The following is a 21,531-nucleotide window of genomic DNA, read 5'->3' on the forward strand; positions in this document are numbered from 1 at the left end:
GTTCTCATCCCACTGAGGGGGTGTTCTAAAACGGTCACAAATACTTTATTGTAGTCCCTAGTTTTGCACTCAGAAATCCAAATAAAATTGAAAGAATCTCTGACAAGGTAAGAAATGAGGTCTTTTGGCATTTCATTCAGACAGTGATGACTAGGCCTGAACTCAAATAAAGTTGGATCTGCATTAAAAATGCAGTGAATGAATGCCACACACACACAAAAAAATTGGAATTGCACAAACTGTGAGCCTTAAAATGACAAAAATGCACCACTCCATTTAGAACTTTCTGAGCTGTCAATTGCCACATGCTTTCACAAGTATTCTGTTGTTTTGTAATTGGCATGGAGGATTATTTTCAGCATTTTACAAATACTGGGTTTGATTCATCACTGCACCAGCCTAAAGTTGGATAACATGGTGATTCAGGCTTATTGCCTGTAGTTGGCAACAGGCTGCTTTCTAATATAAAGCTGTATAAATTGTAGTGCTATAAATTAATGGTGCCAGACTTAAGTCACAAGTTGAAAATTTATTTTAGGGATTTTATTTAATTATATCTTTATTATGTTATAAGGTACTTACTACAATAATGGATGCTACTCTTATAATACAGAATTGTTCCCGTGTTACAGCTCTGTAAGTTCTCCAGAGATATGTAATGCTGGCAATGTAAAACTGTGCTGTTGCAGATGGATTAAATAAACATGATTATTAAAACAAAAACTAGTATTAATATAAAAATAAATTAACGGTATGTGTGTAGATAGACATACCAATCGAGAGTAGGTCTGATATGGTTATTCATGTTCATTAGTTATAGTCTAATTGTTTTTGTTATGTTAACTTGATTAGGTTTTCTTTTCCCTCACTCCCACAGCTGTGATATTTTCCTGATAACAATTGCTGGGATGAAGCTGCTCCGATCCTCATTCTGTAATCCGGTTCATCAATTTGTTACTTTGAGCTTTACTGTAATCTTCTTCCAATTTGACTACAGAGATATCTCAGAGAATTTCTTGCTGGATTTTTTCATGATGTCCATTGTGTTTCACAAGGCAAGTTTACAAACACCATTGTTTTCTTGATATAAAATGTTTTTGTAGTTTGAATTATCTTTCCAATGTCACTGCATTGATAAATGGCTGAAATATCTTTTTTAAATAGAATTGTTATAATATCATTTTAACAGAAGCAGGCCATTGGTATCACAGAAAAAAATCTCAGTGGAGGATAAAACCAATAGTTTTAAAGTTAAATGTATTTTCTGTTTCTGTAGGAAACTTCATATTTACTTCTTTGTTCACATGATGCTACAAAAGTTCACAATTCAGATTTTTTAAGAATAGAGTCATAAATGACTTGAAAGAGGCCTTTTGAGCCATTCGTGCAGGGTTGCCCTTTGTATTAATTGCATGAGTGTTTTTATCTAGTCTTCCTTTGAAAGCCTCTGGTGTTTGACTCAACAATTTCCTTTGGGAAATTAGTCCAATATCTAATCATCCTTATGATAAGAAATGTTTTCCTAATGTGTGACTTAAATTTTTCCTACCTTAGTTTCAGGCCATTATCCTTGTGCTTAACCTTAAACTCAAGCGTCTTCTTTACTTTTACAATATTAACTCTGAAGTGTCATGGCCTCTGATCATAGTCCGCTCTCTTTTTTTCTGAGTTATACATACAGTCTTAAAACTCTTTTCATAATTCCAGATTGTACCCAAATTCATGACCTGTGCAGCTCCTCTCAAATCAAAAGCAGGTTAAATTGACATGGTGCTAAAATACCAGAAATTGCTTGAATTTTGTCTACACTAGGGCTCCCAGCAGTGCTAATACTGATTATCTACTTTGTTTTGTTTTGTTTTTAATGCAGTCACCTATCACCCTGGTATAAGAGTCCTGATACAACTGGGCCTAGTAGTAGCGCTGGTGAGAATATTTTTTGTTTTACCCTAGTGTAGACATATCCTCAGTGTGATCCAGCTAAACTCTGCCACATCTCTGAGAGGGGAAAGGCATGATTCCATGGTTAACTTTAACAAATGTGGCGCAGAGATCCAACAATATAAGTTTGGATGCCAGCCATCGCTGCCACCAGTGCTGTCTCTATTCCATGTCCTAACCTGAAGCCTTACTGGGAAAGGTCTAGGTTATTGACACTACCTAGATGGAGTTGGAGGGCCTTTGTCAAGCTTCTCAATTAGCATACTCAGAAGTGAGAGCTGGGTTTCTGGGTGGTAATTGGTTTACCCTTGTTTGCTGCTAGAGGCTCTGGGGAGCTCTAAATCCTCCCAAAGAGGTTGGTTGTGTTGAGTGACATTTTTAAGTACTAGCTGGATTATGGTGTGCTCTAGGGGAGGTGGTAGGTTTCTCTTCTACAAGGAGATTGTTGTTGATCTTGGTAATAGAAACCGTAAGTGCTCTCAACTTTTTCACTAGATAAAAAGAGCAAGGTGGATCCAGAGTTGCAGATGCTTGGATGCTGCAGTAAGTGCTGCCCTCTGAAAAGCAGGCCCCTTTAGGATATCTCAGATTGGGCACTCAGAATGAGTAGTTACTTTTGAAAATCGCCATGTCACAATTTTTTGTTGAAAGCTGCATATTTGTGGCTGTGGGTGATGTGGAGGTTTTTTGCTGTTTGTTTTTAAATGTTGGCTATTTGAAGCTGTTGTGAGATTTGGAGTGTTAGCCCTAGAGGAGATGGATTAGTGAGCAGAGTAAGAGTGAGATAATCAAAGGTGTATGGTAAATTAAATGTAGCCTACCACACTGTGTGTTTTTATGGGAGGCTTGATATGGTAAAGTCTACAGTATTGGGCTAAAGTTCTGTATTATAGACATGATTAAGAGTCTAGCTAAGCAGGGTCATAACCAGGGAGGGGCAAGCAGAGCAACCGCCCAGGGCGCAAAGATGCGGGGGGTGTAAAAATGATGAAAAATGGTAGGGGGCGCAAATATGCTTGCTCGCCCTGAGCGCTAAAATGCCTAGTTACACCACTGAGCTATAGCATAGGTCTTCTAGTGTTTCCAAATCTCAGTAAACCTGAAATTTCTCAGGTCATTAGTTCAGCAGGTGAACCTGGCTTTGTGATATTTTAAAAAATTAAAATAAAATGGCTACATTATTTATATTAGAAAACCACATGCATAGTTACACAATGGTCATTAAAACAACTCTGAAAAATAGTATTAAGGATGGTATTAATTTCCGATCCTAAAGCACATGTTTTTTACTCTAATTAAACTATGAACTTTTATTAGTTCTAAAAATTGTATGGACCTTTCTTATAGACTCTCATCACTTTGAGGCTAAAGATAACAACATACAAAGATGATATGGAATTTCTCCACACAGTCAGCTTTAAACAGACTGCATCCAGGTCTATTCTTGAAAGTTTTGTGGTCTGTACAGCTTCAGCAACAAGAGAAGCTAACAGCTTCAATCAGTGCACAGTTCAGTAATCTCAATGTTCACAACTATTTTTAAAAAAATAGAAAACAAGTTCTTATTACCACCACCTTTGCCGATGCAGAACTAACTCATAAAATGGCAGTTAGGATCCACTTACTCATTGTAGGTGTGAGGTTTCCACTGTCTGACAATGGAACTCTAAGTGTTATGTCTTACATAATCATTTTGATGATAATTTTTGAGCAGAGTTACTGTACAAGAGAGCATGCATGCTCTCTAAGTGACGCTGCAGTGAGCACCTATTCATTTTCTCTTCTGCCAGACGCAGGAGGAAACTACATTTAAACTTGACAGACATTCACAATTTTGTTAGTTGATCCTTAGGCAGGCTTTTGTTGAACAAGCTCCGCTAGTAATGTCAGATTATCTCTGAATCTCCTAGTGATTGTGTTTCTTCCCTCTTCCCCCCCATCGTGATGCTAGTAATGTAATCCATTCAAATCAGAGAATTCAAATCAATATGACTGCTCACTGAGCAAATCAGGGCATTGCAGCAAAAATGACTGCTCACAGATTTTATCCACATTTGCAAATAGCCATGCCACTTGCATCGAAGTGATGCAGATAATGTGAGAATTTAGTGAACTTGACTCTTGGTTTGGGGTTTTTTGAGGGGTGTTCTTTTTAATCACCATGAATTTTTCAGTTCTTTTAAATGCTATTTGACTTATGTCACATGACTAATTTACTGCTCTTTTGAAGGCATTTACTGTCATCTAAATTTTATATAAAGGTTGTAGAATTTAAAACTTTAATATTAAAACTGGCTAGAAATACACAAAATGAGTATGCCATGTTGTGTTTCAAATTGCCATGAAAAAGGAACAAGGTAATGCTTAGAGCAGCTTACTTATTTATTTTTAATAAATGACTGAATCTTTAATTGAACTAGGATACGGGGTTCTCAGCCTTTTTCATACTGTGAACCTATATTAGCTGCTCACAAACTGTCCTACTCAGACATATCCAAATGCATCCATTGCAAGTCTTTAAATCAAGATAGGTTGTCTTTTTAAAAGACCTGCTATCAAAGAAAAGTTATGGACTTGATGCAGAAGTTACTGGATGAGGTTCTTTGGTCTGTCCTATGCAAAAGGTCAGACTAGGTGATCATGATGGTCCCTACTAGTCTTCAAATCTACAAATGTATGAAATCACTTCAAATGAGCCACCACTTCTCTCAGGGCTTCTTGGAAGGCTTCCTGAGTATCCATCTGACAGCTTATGGGGTGCTTGTGTTATCTGAAAAGATCTAGTTACAAAGAGCTGAGAAAATACTCTTCAATGGTAAGGCAAAGATGAAATGGGAACAAGAATTGAATGTGTGTCTCCTTAGACTTCTCAGCATGTGGGAGGGATTGGCATTGAGGATCTTTCTATGATCAGATGGAAACTGGAAGATTATTCATTTTCTGGGAGGGAGGTGAGAGATGAACTATTCGGGGATATTAGAGAGGAAGGTATGTTCTTCCATCTCTGTGACATCCATCAATCAGTTGCTTAACTGAGTTAAGCCAGGGAAAATCACAATGTGGATAATACACATAGTTTACTCCCCACCTCTTCCCACAAACACATCACGAATGGAATACACCTAGTACAGCTCCCTTTGACAGCCATGCAGCTATGGGAGTTGGTATAAGAGGAAGCTGCAATTTTTGGCTGAAAAAGCCAAGGAAGAAAGGGAGAAATTTGGTAGTGTGATGAACCCATGAGGGTGATCTCACAAGCAGCCCAGGCCATAAGCCAAGTACAGGCATAATGCCAACAGGGATGATGGGACTGGAAATGCTTACCCAGCACCCTTGCTGTTAGTTAAAGGTGTAGTTTGTGCTTCCCCCAGCGCAGCTGTGCACTTGTAAACTGCTGTATGGCAAGTGGGACCACAATCTGCACAAATCTCTGTGCAAACCTTTTCTGGAGCCCTGAATGCTGAAGTCAGCCCTAGCACCCATCCTGGAGCTCAGAGCGTGAAGACAGTTTTAGTATGGCTGCATTGGTACAGGAACACTGGGGTCCCCTCCTCTCTTCATTATGTGCACCTAGATTTGTAGATTCCAAGGCCAGAAAGGACCACTGTGATCATCTAGGACAGTGGTGGGCAACCTGCAGCCCGCGGGCCACAGGTTGCCCACCACTCATCTAGGATCACTTCCTGTATAATACAGGACGTAGAAGTTCTCCAAAATAATTCCTAGAGCATATCTTCTAGAAAAACATCCAATCTTGGTTTAAAAATTGTCAGTGTGGGGGAAATCTGCTCTGCTTCTGGGTAAATTGTTCCAATGGTTAATTACTTTCACCATTAAAATTTTACGCCTTATTTCCAGTCTGAATTTGTGTAGCTTTAACTTCCAGCCATTGGATCGTGTTATATCTTTCTCTGCTAGATTGAAGAGCCCATTATTAAATATTTGTTCCCCGTGTAGATACTTATAAACTATGATCAAGTCACCCCTTAACCTTCTCTTTGTTAAGCTAAATAGATTGAGCTCTTTAAGTCTATCATTGTAAGGCGTGTTTCTAATCTTTTAATCATTTTTGTGGCTCTTCTCTGAACCCTCTCCAATTTATCAACATGCTTCCTGATTTGTGGGCACTAGAACTGAACACAATATTCCAGTAGTGGTCACACCAGTGCCAAATATAGAGGTAAAATAACCTCTCTACTCCTTCTCAAAATTCCCCTGTTTATGCATCTATGACATTCCAGGGTGCAATCCAGACCAGTAAGGGGTTGTGTCACCCTTACTCTGCAACTTGGGGTGCCTCACAATGCTTTGCTCCTGTAGTTCCCACATGTGCCACTCACAAACAGCCAAACAGCATGCAGGTCACTCCATCAATGTCTGTGTATAGCCATAGCCCTGGTCCAGCAATTCTGACCTCAGCAGCCTGTCTGCAAACACCGCTGCATTCTGCCTTCCAGTAGTCTTGGCTACTATTTGCAGGACGACCCCAACACACTCCCAGTCTTGGATTCTCTCTCCCCTGCCCCAAACCTGTGTTCTGCACTGTCCAGCCCTCTCCTGGAGTCCAAATATATTAGATCCATTGCCCCTTTAAGGGGATCAACATACAACAGTCTGCTACCTTAAATGAAGTTACCCAAACAGTTGGCAACACTGGATTCGTTTTAATTAAAGAATAAAACAAACAAGTTTATTTAACTATAAAAAGAGTTTTAAGTGAGTTCAAGTATAAATAGGGCCCTACCAAATTACGGCTGTGAAAACACGTCACAGATCGTGAAATCTGGTCTCCCCTGTGAAATCTGATCTTTTGTATACTTTTACCTTATACTATACAGATTTCACAAGGGAAACCAGTGTTTCTCAAACAGGAGGTCCTGACCCAAAAGAGGATTGTGGGGGGGTTGCAAGGTTATTGTAAGGGAGTCATGGTATTGCCACCTTTACCTCTGCACTGCCCTCAGAGCTAGGTGGCCAGAGAGCAGTGGCTGTTGGCCAGGTGCCCAGCTATGAAGGTAGCACCCCACCACCAGCAGCACAGAAGTAAGGGTAGCAATATCATACCATGCCATCCTTACTTTTGTGCTGCTGTTGGCAGTGGTGTTCAGAGCTGGGATCCTGGCCAGCAGCTGCCACTCTCTGACCGCCCAGCTCTGAAGGCAGCGCCACCAGCAGCAAAGGCATAGAAGTAAGGGTGGCAATATCGAGACCCCCCTTCAATAACCTGGCAACCCCCCACCTCCTACAACTCTGTTTTGGATCAGGACCCCTATAGTTACAACACCGTGAAATTTCAGATTTAAATATATGAAATCATGAAATTTATGATTTTTAAAATCCTATGACTATGAAATTGACCAAAATGGACTGTGAATTTGGTAGGGCCCTAAGTATAAGGCATTGAGTCAGGAATGGTTACAAGAGAAATAAAGATAAAACCTTTCTAAACTTAACAAACTAGACTTGGTTCAAGGTGAAGTTCTTACCACATGCTTCCAGCAACAGGGCTTCCAGCAACAGTGCTGACCAAATTTCAGGTCTGGATCTGCTCCCAAAGACTGTTTAGTTTATCCTCTTAGATGAAAGAGAGAGAGATGGATAGGGACAGAGAGAGAACTTGGGGTGTTTTTGCCCCTCACTTTTGTAGTTCTGTTACCCTTTGAAATGTATTTTCCTGAGGGTAACAGCTAGTTAAAGTTATTCAAGCAATAAATAAGGTGACATGGTGTCTGGTGGTGACAGAGAATGCATGCTGTTTCTTTTCACCTCTATTTGCTGAAGTGCAGATTGTCTTGTCTCCTGTCTTCCCCCTCTGCTGTCTGAGGACCCTGTTTACAACTTATATGTAAATTGAAGTAAACACACATTTCTTTGTTTAGGACCTGCTTGACCTGACCAGTCCTACCTAATCAGGGCTATGTGGGTTTGAACATGTGCCACCAACATCAATCAGGGGGAATTAATAACTTTACATATAATGTTGCTACACACATTTTACCATGATATTATTGACAAGCAAGTTATTAGTTTTCAAATAATGTCACAAGGCATATTTTGTACAAAGATTAGTACAGTGGTGCATAGGATGTGAATACAGAAGTGCATTCAGTCACAGCATTCCAGGATTGCATTAGCTCTTTTGACCACGGTGTCACACTCGGAGCTCACGTTCAACTGATTATCCACCATGACCCCCAAATCCTTTTCACAGTCACTGCTTCCCAGGATAGAGTCCCCCATTGTGTAAGGATGATCTGCATTCTTTGTTCCTAGATGTATACATTGACATTTAGCCATATTAAAAGACGTATTGTTTGCTTACTTCCATTTTACCAATCAATCCAGATCTCCCTGAATCAGTGGCCTATCCTTTTCATTATTTACCACCTGTACCAGGAAGCCATAATTTGGCTCTTAGTGTACATACTGTATGCAGTGGTTTGGTTATATATAAAAATCATATCCGGGCAAATTAGTAGCCTGCTCTATGGGATGTGATTAGTAGAGCTTCTAGTAGGGTGGCCAGATAGGACTGTGAAAAAATGGGAAGGAGTTTGGGGGGCAATAGATGTGCCTATATAAGAAAAAGTCCCTTTTAAAAACAGGACATCTGGTCACCCTAGCTCCTAGTACGTTGCATTAACTCTTCTGAGCATTCACTGTGGGGCTGCTGGGAGGACACTGCACTTACCATTGACCTGTCTTCTCCTGCCCTTCCTTATTTGCAAATCTTGGACACAGTAGAGATCCCTCTGTAGGGTCCCTGGGAAGAGGAGAGGTAAAGGGGGCATCCCTCCCCATGTGACAGTGGGTAGAGAATTTTTAAAAATTGCTTTCTTCTAATGCTGTAGCAGAAACTTAACTAGAATAAAGAAAACAGTATTATCAAGCTTCTCTCTCTCTCAAACTTTCACTGTAGAGCTGCTTCTTAGAACCTTCCCAGCCCCTCTCTCCTGCCTGGCTTCCTGCTGCAGATTTAAGCAAACTATACACACGTCTGCGCTGCCCCCTCCCTTTTTTCTATATAAACAATCTTTTTAAAAGAGTTAGTATTTTAAAACAAATTAAAGATTCAGGTGCTCTAATCAGCTTCACCTCTTGTACCAATTTGGCCACCTTCTGGCCTTGAGGAACATATAGTACAGTTAATTCACCTGGATTATCAAATCCCCAAAGAGAGAGACTCCTGTTGAAGAGGTTTATGGCTGTTCTCAACAGGTTTATCTCCTTTAAGGCTATAGTAATAGTACCATTGCTACTGGGATCACATAATTCAACTGGCTTTGGAAGCTAAGGTGCTGCTTATTTCTTCTATCGGAGTACCTTGATCAGTATCTACCATATAGGATCTTAGTGTATCTCTTGGATCGTGATTGGTTAGGCTTCAGGCTGCATTCTGATAACTAAAAAGCCTGTGACCTCTTAGAATTGGTGTATTTCAGCTTCCTATACTTTTAAGCAATGCCACTTGCTATAGGATGAAGATTTGTCTCCAAATCTGTTCAGTTCTGATCTCTTAACCCATAAGCAGCTGAGCTGGGCTCAGTCCAGTGAATAATGTAGAAAGTTGCCCTATAAGCTCAGCAAAGCAACAGTGGATGCTTTGGTTGGAGGATACTCTTCACAACCTGCACTGCTGTCCATTCCCTTGTGAGTGGTGGAAACTGGCAACAATGAAAGCAGCTTGAAATCATACTGTATGCCAGAAGCTTAAAATTCAGATCTGGCAAACTGGCTCGTTGTCAGGTACTATTTCATTTGGAATGCCAAAATGAGAAAAGATGCCTTTTAACTTTTCTTGGCCTGTTTACTTTTGGGCCTAGTTAAAAATAGAATTTTTGTAAAGCTAGGGTTACCATATTTAACAAATAAAAAAAGAGGACCCTCCACGGGGCCCTGGCCCCGCCCATTTCCCACCCCAGCCCCGCCCCAACTCCGCCCAACCCCGCCCTAACTCCGCCCCCTCCTCCTTCCCAATCCCAGCCACGCGAAAAGGGCTGCCCGAGCGCGCCCCGGGCCTCGGGCAGCTCCCATGCCTCCGGACCCTGCGCCCCCGGCCGGGCACTTTCCCTCCCGGGCTCCGGCGGCTCAGGGTCCGGAGGCATGGGGGCTGCCCGAAGCCCGTAGCGCTCGGCTCTTAAACAGAGCCGAAGAGTCAGGGGAGGAACAGAGCCGCCGCAGGAGGGGACGTGCCCGGCCGGCATTTTCCCGGACATGTTCGGCTTTTTGGCAATTCCCCCCGGACGGGGGTTTGATTACCAAAAAGCCGGACATGTCCGGGAAAAACCGGACGTATGGTAACCCTAGTAAAGCTGTTTAGCTTCCTGGTAGTCTTAAAGAAACGGTACGCACATCTTCACACACACCATCTTGCATATAGATCCTAGTGGGAAGCATCTGACCCAGTGACATTAAATCTCTAATCAATAGGGCTATATCTTAGCTTTTCCTGTCTTTAGTATGCTATTGACAGGCAGTCTAATTTGTGTGTGTGGATGAACTAATTAGCAATACTAAATACTAAAATATGAACTAATCTATTATTTTCTGATAGTCAAATTCTCTGAGGGTTCAGAATTTGTCTTTATGCATAAGACAGAGTAATCAAAGAACCAGAGCTTGTTAAATTTGCCTTCATTAACACTGCATTCATTTGCCTAAGTAGTCTTACTCCTGCTGAGCTCACTTACGGATACATTTTTCCTCTTTGATATTTCTTCTGTTTCATCCTCCCATCCCTCATGAATTTTCAGAGTAATAAAAACTCCACATTTTGTCACTTTATTTTTAATAAAGGTTTGCTTTTTTAATATAGCCTCTCTTTGCTTTTGTATCGTATGTCATGTATTACTGAAAGATGATCCTCATGTCACAGCAACTCCAACTAAGAGAGCCAGGCAGTAATAACCTGCCAAACTTGTTCAGATTAGGCTTAATTCTGTAAGAGTTTAACATCCTTACCATGATTCCCTCAAGGAGAGTGACATTTTTGCATATCATCTTATTTTTCACCATTTTATGACAGAGTGTTACCCTTGACCATCTTCTTGCTTTGCTATAGCCCACTAATTAACATTTGAGATTGTCTTTGTGGATACAGACTACAGGACCCGTGGTTAACCTGCAAGCTTCTGTGATTTTAGTTACTACTGTAAGACAGAATCCTGACTCTTTTCTTCTTCCCTTCCAGTTTTCAGTCCCCTTCGGTAATTCTGATCTTTCAATTAAAAGCTTCTGGCACTAAATCATTAATTCAGATTCTAATCCATTTCTTGCCTTTCGTGCATACTAAAATCCAATGTTTTAATCAGCTGCACCCTCTTAGCTCACAGCTGTTTCCTCAATTTTTGATATCTGGCATATAAGTCCCTGATAAGACACTTTCTGTTGAGCAAAAATACCCAAGGCTACATCTGATATTTGACAGGATAATCCCTATGGTTAGCAGTTCATGTTTCCTTTTTTATATTGGAGATGTAGTTTAACTTATTTTCATTCATCCTTCCATCACTGATCTCCACATCAGACTTTGCTCCTGACACAGTCCCTGAATTTTAAGGGTTTTTTTTTAAAACAAGGAACTAAGGAAATGCATAAAAATGGGATACACACACCATTAGCAGTATAGTGTGGTACAGTTTACACACACACTCTGTACTGATGAGGGTAGCAACTCTCCAGGGGAAAGAAGGTTGTTATTATGAGTGTTCTGTATCATATTTGTAAATAGCTAAAAGATTAGGTGCCAGTAGATGGCACTCAAAAATATGATGTGCACTACAAATGGCTTCTTCTATGCAGCTCTTTACATCAGGTCTTAACAAAGGTGATCACCAAGCTTTCCCCAGGCTCCAGCTGGGAAATACACTTTTTAGTTCCAAGTGGTGCTCTGTAGTAGCCATGCGCATGGATGCACCCCAGGAGAAAGAATTTTTTTTTAATTAAGATGATGTTTTTAAAAAAAAAAGTGAAGGGTACAGAGTTTAAGCGTGGAAGTTTCTGGTTATCAGGGAATAACGTACAGATTATCAAGGGGTGCGAAGTTTGGTTTAAGATTGGATGGTGTAAGGAATACATAATCTGCAATATCCCCAATTGGGGGTAAAAGGTTGACGGGTCAAAGTACAGACATTAAGATATGAGGGTATGTTCAGGTGTGGAGTATAATGAGTGGATACGATGATGAGGATGGATTGACCCTCATTTGGTGAGATTTAACGTTCAGTGAGTTTATGGTTCCAGTTCATATGGTCCAAAGAACAAAGTCTCTTGGTCCCTTTCTCATAGTCAAAGCACGATGTCACTCCGGCTCACGCCTCCTGGTACTGTCGGTGGCCGGTGATGTGTTCGGTGTAGATGTCGCTGGACCATCGGATGGTGTCTGAGATGATGAGGCACCGCATGAGCTGTGCGTAGCGTCGACCGATCCCGCAGGTCCGCAGCACACGCTCGTTGCAGGGGTCCCAGGCACCCAGGGCTCCAACAATCAGGGCCTCCATCTGCACCTCATAGCCCTTTGCTCTCAGGGTATCGGCCAGGGGAGCGAAATTTTCCAGCTTACGAGTTCGGCTTCACGAAAGCCCTGGGTCCTGTTCTCAAAGGAGACCGTGACATCGACGAGGATGATCTTTTTCTGGGCCTCATCGGTGACGACGATGTCAGGTCGCAGCTGGCTGTCGGTACTGGGGATGGCACAGTTCACGGCATCCTCCCCCAGGTGTGGTTCGATGGCTTTCACCAGGTGGTTCTGGATGGCGTTGTGGCACAGCTGCCAGGCTCTGGAGTGGGGCTTACAGCTGCACAGGACGTGGGGCAGGGTCTCGTTGGAGTAGTCACACTTCCTGCAACGCTTGTCTCGGTTCCCGTGGCGGACAGCTCCATTGAGCAGGACGCAGTTGAGCCGGGCCCGGTGGATGAACTGCCAGTCGGTGAAATGGGTGAAGCTGCTCCCGGTGAGGAAGTGGTTGCTGTTGTCCCACTTGCTGGTCAACTCAAAGGCTTTACCCTGGTCCAGTTTATGCTTCAGAGTTTCCACTTACAGCGAGTGGACGGCGGCCTTCAGGGTCCTCTCCAGCATGCCCCTGGCACTCGGGGTGACGATGGTGTTGTCGTCGAACCTGATCTGCAGCACCAGGACTCCCGGCTCCTGGCGCTCCTTGCACCACTCCCAGCGGCAGCCAACACGCTTCCCCAGGCAATGCGTGGTGTTGCGAGCGCGGGACCACAGTGAAGCGATGTCGCCCCTGTCCCATCCGAATTCGCCATCCAGGGAGCCAATCAGGAAGGTGGTGATGTCTTGGTTGGAAGGGGCTCTGCCAATCCGCTTCTTTATCACGTCTCGCAGGGTATTCGCCGCAATGTTTCTTACAGTGGCATCAGGACACGTCAGCAGGCGGAAGGCATGGGTGATCACCGTGACGTCGCACAGGTCGCCCATGTGGGAGATGTTGGTGCCCTCGTGCCTGTGGGCAATGTAGACCAACTTGTTGCTGGCTCTCTGGGGAAGGAACAGCCACTTCTTCACCGACTGCCGGATGATCTTGTCTGCCTTGTTGAGGGACACCTTCGCCACAGAGGATCCCCTTAGGATGAACGAGATGTGGGAGATCAGGAAGGTGTTCAGGGTGTTTATCTTCTGCCATGGTGGCCAACAGGGAGGCGTTGATCTTGGTAGCATCCTGCAAGATCTCCTGGATGGTGTCCTTGGGTGTCTGCCAGACACGGAAACCCGTCAGCGTGCCGAGGGGATGGTATGCCTGCCCCTTTGCCAGGGGGATGACGGGCTCGCCCCGGATCTGGAACCCTGTCGCCTGCACTGAGTTGCTAAATCAATGCATCTCTCACCTGGCCTATTTTGGCTAACCCTGCCCATTTTGTAGGCTGCAATGGCTAGTTCCAAATCACTGGGAAAGCTTTTTAGTTTCACCCACAGGCAACAGATTTCTTTCTACAGGAATGAAAATTGCCATTTCCCCAAGATAAGACATGCATGGTTTGTCTGGTGCTTCTTATGTCATTCTCTGCCAGGTAGATTTATTATGCTCTGTGGCACTAAGATTACAGAGCATGGAAGACTGATGTTACTGCTGTTTGTTGTTATACTGTGCCTTTCATCTGTAAATTTCAAAGGACCCTACAAACATTAAAGGCAGAAGACTTGTCTCCGATCTTTACGGTGAATCTTTACATAGATCCTCTCCCCTCCCTATAGGTGAAATACACCCATCCTGCTCAGTTTAGAGCTGATAAATTTCACACTTCTCTGGTACACAAGGAATGCAGAAGCCCTGCATGCAGTCACTCTGCCATCCATATCCAGGTGCTGCGGGCCTTCTAGGGTGTGGAGGACTTTTGCAGGGCCCACTGCAAAGGGTCGGAGTTCACTTTGTGCTGAACTCCTGTTGATATCAGTGGGAGATCAGCACATGTAGAGAGCAGATTATTAGCGTTGTGCAGATAACTTTGCCCTGATAAACCCTCACAGCATGCTTGTGTGTTAGGTAAATGTAATTGCCACTTTACAAATGATAAACTTAGATGCAGCAAAGTTAAGTGACTTGCCTAAAATCACGCAGCAAGGCAGTGACAGAGTCACAAATAGAGCTTAGACGCCCCAACTCTCAGTACCCCGGACTGATCACCCTCCCTCCCTGTCTGATATGTTGCATTTTAAAAAAAAAGATTTATGAGATTAATAACAAGTATTTTTATGGATCGTTTTTTTAATTTGCTGCTGAACCACATTATATAGCAAGAATTAACAAGGTAACCTGTGAAGAGGATAAATGTTAACTCAGTTTCCTTCTTCCATTTTTTGTTAAAATGGTGAGCACGCTATTAATGCATTAATGGTACATGTCTCATTTAGGTGAGCATCATGAAATCATACAGAATAAAGGCTTCAAGCTTTCTGAAACAGATGCAAATAGGGGTTGTACAAAACCTGTTTGTTGCTGATTCAAATTGATTTTTCTATTCAAATTATGCCAACAGAATGTTACAATGGCTTGTGGCAGTAACACTGAAAAGTATGACTATTTCCAGTAAATCCTGTTTTCCAAGAGTTCAGAAGAGGCATGTGTTTCAAATGATATTAGGCTATGAACTGGGGACATAATCTGCTCTGTTGCAAACGTCAGCATAAGAAAAACAAACAGTGGTTTCAGCAGGTTTTAATTTAGTATTTACCACATAAAAAAACTTGACCATTTTAAAAAAAGAAATATTTTTGTTAATTTATATGGACATAAGTACATATATAAACAGGAAGATGAAGTACAAATAATTAGGCCTACAAATACAGATTTTAGTCCAAACACACAACGTGGTACCAGTCAGTCAAGTAGAACCGATAGAACATGTGGAAAATTAAATGCCAAAGAAACATTTGAAAGTCTGAGCCCAGAATCCTCCAGGCCTAAACTGAAATTTTAAGAAGTGGAACCCTAAGGCATCCAGTTCCAATGGGGTAAAAATTGTTTTTGTATTTAAAGACTATGGTTTTAGAGGCCATTTATGTTGCACACGAAGCACACAAATATATTTTTATTTTTTTCTGTTTTTTAATCAAACATTTTTTACAAGAATTAAATATGGCAGGTAAATTCCATTTTTATGCTTTTTTAGTCCTACAAAGGGATCTACCCACACAAAGTCTCACTGGATGCCACACTGGTAGAAAGGTCCATGCGGGCAAAAACTTTTGCAAGGTAGAGGCCTTGCAAAGTATCCTTATCAACTTCAATCTCAGTTTATTAAATGAACTGATACTTGCTACACTGATGATAGAAGCCCACCAGACCTGAGACGAGATAATTAAACAAATAAAAATGTATTTCAAATGCTACAGGACAACTTTAATGTAAGTAACTGTAATTACCCAATCTTGCTATAGAATTAACCCACAGAATTTAATCTGTTATATCTGGTTTGTACAACAAGGCAAGAATAGTCATACACAAAAAAGCATTTTTACAGATTAGAGCCTTTAGCTCTTCTTTCTCTTTGATGTACATTTAAGTCAGAAGGTATTTCTTATGAGGAAGAATTTTGTAGCTGTTAACAGCTTTACCTTACAGAAGACTTTAAAGATGATCAGTATAATAAAGTGCATGTCTGTATAAAATAAAAAAAAATAAAATCTATTTGTTCTGCTTTCTCATTTTACAGTGAAAGGAATGCAGTAGTTCAAAGTCACTGAATATACTAGTAATTTTTACTAATCGATAAGCAAGAAACTGGTTGCTGTGCAAAACTATCACATGAGTAACATCTGGGAACACTAAAACTTTACATTCCCTAAATAATATTTCATTCCTCTGCTTAGTGAACTGTACAAAACACTCAAGATTTAAAGAAATGTTATAATAAGAATACGCTTTGATAACCCACCCCATATTGGGATAGAGGTAGTCTGAATTAGAACCTCCATCCTTTATGCAGCTCCAAGGGAGAGGTCATGGAACTTCTTCTGCTTATTGGCAAAAATTCAGCATAGGATTATTTAAAAAAAAAAAAAAAAAAGCTTTCACAACAGATAGGAGACTTCATTCTTGTGATCTAATATTACCGTAAACATATCAAGAGCAAGTTAATTACCATCTTTCCCAGCCAAAGTAAAAGGAAAGCTTTAGCAAGTATAAGTTTATATATTTCTGGTCATTTACAAACATTTTAACCTTTTCTTTTAAAGTGGCAGCACCTTATCTTTAATTAAAGATTGATATATGAGTGTTACCAGTAGAAGTCAATGATATTGCTTGTGTGGTTGAGGATTGTGTTTGGAGAGGCAAATTTTAGCTGCTTCAGTATCTTTCTGAAGCAAAAATAATATTACTGTGTAAATCCTTTGAGTTCTCAAGCTAGGCATAGAAGAATGTATTCAGTATAATTTCTGATCTAGGTGAAACAAGTGATGAATAAAACCTGTTCAGGTTGATCTGGCAAAGGAAACTCTTTAGCTCCTGATTCTTTATATTGTGGTTGCTTAATGAATGAAGGTGACAACTCCTCTGGCAAATATTGTCAGATTATGAAAAGTGCTAGAGGCCACATCATCATTAAGGGGTTCTGCAGAATAAGAAAACTCACTAGAATTTCCCTTTTTACGTATAATTTTTTTGAAATTGGTAACACACTCCACCACCCATCTCTAAGAATCATTAGTTGTGTGATGGCAAATAGCAGAAAGTTCAGGAAATGGCCAGTGGGGAGAGCAGCTCTTTTTGATTTGTCCTCCTCTTCTGGAGGAAGAGGGCATTCAGCTTATGAACTGGTTGGATGGAGAGAGCATCCTTTCTCCTTCTGTCAGAAGTAGCAGTGGAGGTTGTGGGTGACAGGCAGCAGAGAGCCAAGACCTACTGAGTCCCTTCTATTTTGGAAAACGGTGTAGATATTAGTGATTCATAAAACGAATGAAACACAAAACCAGAAAAGGCTCCCCCTAGTTTAGGTTTTATTACAACCCAAAACTTGAACTATGTTTGCTGACATTTGAGAAGCATTTGGTGAACGTTGACTGCATTTTGAGTGCATTTGGGCTGATTTGTGGGCTTGTGATTTTCAGTATGAAACAGGCAGACCTTTGTGTTTTTTACCATAGTTTCACTTCGAGTTTTTGAAGGTCTCAAATGAGAGTTGTTAGCTTTTAAGAAAAGATAGATCCCCCTCCCCCCCAGCTGTTCAGTCAAGCATTTCAGATATATAGTTGTTAAACAAAACAAACAAAAAACCCAGAGGATTAAACAGCCTGAATAAAAGTCTGCTCTACTCTCAATCAGGTTTCACTTCCATGCCATACTTAATGCCATAGTCCTCCAGTCAAAGTCATAAAATCATAGAAATGTAGGACTAGAAGAGACCTCTAGCCCCCTGCAATGAGGTAGGACCAAGTAAACCTAAATGATCCCTGACAGGTGTTTGTCCAATCTGTCCTCCAGAAATGGGTGATACAGTTCAGGGCTACTGCACCTGTATTTCCCCCTTGTGGTTCAGCAAGGGCATCTACTCTAGGCTTCCAGCTCCTCAGCCGTCACCTCTCTTGGGTGGAGACCCATGTCTCATTCCCTCCTGATCGGGATTTTTCCAGGCTTCAGAGTTCCCTGCCTACACTGTGAGTTCCCCAACAAGCCAGGTGGCCTAACCAAGCCAGTGTCTGTGCTTTCCCTACTCTTTGAAGGCCATGAACAACATAATTACCCACAGTTATAAGCTATCACACGGCCCTTTCTAAGCAAGCACATTTATTCTTAAGGTGAAAGTGTTATAGAGAAAACATATTAAAAACTATAAAAGAACTTATACACATGCTAATAGGCTTACCAGAGATCACCCCCAACTCCAACAAGGGCTCTGGCGGGATTCATTCCTTCAAACCCCACCAAGGAGTTTTTCTGTGGTCACAAGTTCATAAGAGCTTTTGCTCAGAACAAGAACACGTATGCATGGGTTACCCTTTCTTTTGTACAGTCTGTGTCTTTGATCTGCAGATACTGTGAATAAATAATCATCCAACCAGTGGTTCTCTCTTCAGGGTGTAGCATCAAAAGATTGGGTCCGGAGGTGGGAATTTGTATTCCCCACCCCACCACCAGGTATTTCCCAAGAAACCCACTTTATTTTGTTTGTCCTGAAAGTTCCTTCTTGTCTGACACATTGTTTAAAGTAGTTCTTTGAAACTCATAGTGCTTCCCAGGGTTTACACTGGCCACATCTCCATGCCCTGGAGAAGCTACATCTAAAAAATAACTATAATTCATAAACTTTGCCTTTATAATACAATAGACTCCAAAGCTATTTAAACTTAATTCAACAACATTTTCCAAAATTATTGCAGGAAATTGCTGTATTTGTCACAATGGAGAGTCCACAACCTGCCTTAGAAGCCTGTTCTAGAGATTGCTGCAGATTAAGCCCATTACTACTTGTCCTATCTTCAGTGGACGTGGAGAATAATTGGTCACTGTCCTTTTTATATAATCTTTAATATATTTGAAGACTGTTATCAGATCCCTCTCAGTCTTCTTTTCTCAAGGCTAAACATGCCAATTTTTTTAACCTTTCCTTATAGGTCAGGTTTTCTAAATCCTTCACTTTTGTTGTTCTCCGTTGGACTCTCTCCGATTTCGCCACATCTTTCCTAAAGTGTGGCACCCAGAATTGGACACACTCCACCTGAGGACTCACCGATGGCAAATAGAGTGGGACAGTTACTTCCCAGGTCTTATATATGACACTCTTGTTGTTAACTCCTAGAATGATATTAGCCTTTTTAGCAACTGCATCATATTTTTGAGTCATATTCAATTTCTGATTCACCACAACACGCAGCTCCTTTTTGTTAATACTACCACTTAACCCATTATTCCCCATTTTGTAGTTGTGTATTTGATTTGTCCTTCCAAAGTGTAGTAGTGTCTTACAGAGGAAACAAGGTAGACAAGACCTGAATTTCTAATGTACCAAAACAAACAAACTAACAAACCCCACAACAGAAATTTGGGGGAGGGTAATGAAGGTTTGTTTTAGAGAGACCATACAACCTGATTTTACCAGGACTGTTCTGGTTTTTCAAATGATGTCTGGACTTGTCTTTATAGCAAAAATAGTTTGAGTGTTGCTGCTACCTCGAGTCCCATCCCCCACCACGCACACACAAAAAGCATGGGGTGTTGCTTTTATCTTGAGTTGACTGGCCTGTCAGGGGGAATAGGCTATAGCTCAGTTTAGACAACTCATCAGCTGCTAACACAACCACCCTGAAGTGTGGATGCAGGGTAACTCCACTTGAGTGCCACTAGTCCTCTATTGCATTCCGACAGTTCCGCCTGTGTGCCCGCAAAGGAAAGACAAGTTCTTCCACTTCCTCATTGAAAAAGAATTCATTAGAGTGGTTCAGCTTGCTGCAGCAGCAAGAAACAATGGGATATGCCTCCACAAGTCTTAGTGCCACACATAAATGAGTGCAGCGCCAGCGTGGACACAGCAGATCAAGTATTATTTTGCAGGGTGAATGCTCTCACTTGAGCTAGGCTAACTCAAGAGAAGTAACTCATGTGTAGATAACTTGAATTAGCTCTGCAGTGAAGTCATAGCCTCTGTGTCCTTCAGGCTTTTATTGGGAGGCCTAAAATGTCTTGTTTTTTCATTTCACCAGTCAAAATAAGTAGTAGGTACAAAATGCTTGTTCAGGATGTGTTGCTACAATGTTATGAAGCGTTGCATACACTCCTGTTTCGTTTTCTTGTACAGTGCATGTGAGCTTCATACCAACTCTGGTTGAAGGCCAAAGCTTGTCATAATTTGTCAGGTGACAACACTGCAATAGGAGTCTGTTGATGACCCCGTCTAGTCAGCACAAAATTTCTGCTCCGGGCCTTTGCAGAGGGAGTTGGGGGTAAAAACCTACCACTTCAGTAAATAAAGGTGTTGTTCTTGAGTAGGGAGCGAGCCATGTACATTTTACAAAAGTCAAAACCAATGTTCTTTGCCATCCTGTCCCGGCTGTGTGGTGCATTGTATGAAGCGTTCCAGTTTTCTCTACTGAACACCTGTTACAGATTCACTGTTATTCCCAACATAGTTATCTCTAACCTTTTCTACCATATTGTCATGCACAGTAAAAAGAACAACATATTTTTCTCTGGCTTTTTAAATGAATATGTTAGAACATCTTAAGAAGTATTATTTAATAGAATGTGTTTTTTGTTTCTCTGACCAGAACAGCTGAAGACCTGAAAGGAAATTGATAGAGACAAATCTCAGAGGATTTACGATGATTAGGCTGCATATAGATTAGATCCAAGAGGCCCCAATTTAATAAGGGAATCTCTGCTAGCAGAAACATGCCTATTCTTCAGCTGTCTATGTGCCTATTCTTCAATTTTCCCTGGTGGTGCTAAAAGAATATCATAGAAGTTAATGGATAATAGTACAAGTTAGCAAGATAACCAAGTTAGCACATAACAGTACAATTTTACTCCCTCTTTGACCACAAATGCTTTTAAAAGAAAATCACTTAGGCCCCAGTTCAGCTAGGTACTTAAGCATGTATCTAAATTTAAACACTTGAGAAGTTAATGAGACTAATCATACTTAAAGTTAAATACATGCCTTAGCATCGTCCTGAACCAGGACCTTAATATGAGTGAACAAAGTAGCACAATAGAAACTGAATTTCATTCATTCCAGTACAGTTACCAGACAATGCACAATTGTAAAGGATTTAGAATTTTAAAATTTTACTGTTGAAATTACCTTGATACCTATAAATGTCATATTTTTTTCTTTCTCTTGTTTTCAGCTGTGGGACCTACTGCAAAAATTACAGTTTGTTATGACATACATTGCTCCCTGGCAGATTGCGTGGGGATCTTCATTTCACGTGTTTGCTCAGCTCTTCTCAATACCTCATATCCTTTACAGATTTTTTGTTTTTTGTTTACTCCCAATTTCACTGTTCATGTATGTACAGGGTTTGAACAAAGAGAGTAACATTTAATAATTAATTACATTTAATAAAAAACTGAAAATATTTTACACTGATTCTGGGATACCATGTTACTTCTAATAATGTCTCTTTAGACAGAGGGG

At 41.2% G+C, this 21,531-nt stretch overlaps 1 protein-coding gene across 1 annotated transcript in view; it reads left to right on the forward strand.

Moving 5' to 3' along the window:
* The window catches only part of PCNX2 (pecanex 2), a 229,616-nt gene that overhangs the window by 128,779 nt on the left and 79,306 nt on the right, over positions 1–21,531 (forward strand). The window contains exons 22-23 of the mRNA XM_026649526.1: positions 878–1,055; positions 21,242–21,352. Coding sequence (XP_026505311.1) covers positions 878–1,055; positions 21,242–21,352 — 289 coding nt within the window. The remainder of the gene's footprint in view (positions 1–877; positions 1,056–21,241; positions 21,353–21,531) is intronic.

The sequence above is a fragment of the Terrapene carolina genome, unplaced genomic scaffold (genome assembly GCF_002925995.2).
Source record: "Terrapene carolina triunguis isolate 2854851 unplaced genomic scaffold, T_m_triunguis-2.0 Scaffold85, whole genome shotgun sequence".
Classification (NCBI taxonomy): Eukaryota; Metazoa; Chordata; order Testudines; family Emydidae; genus Terrapene; species Terrapene triunguis.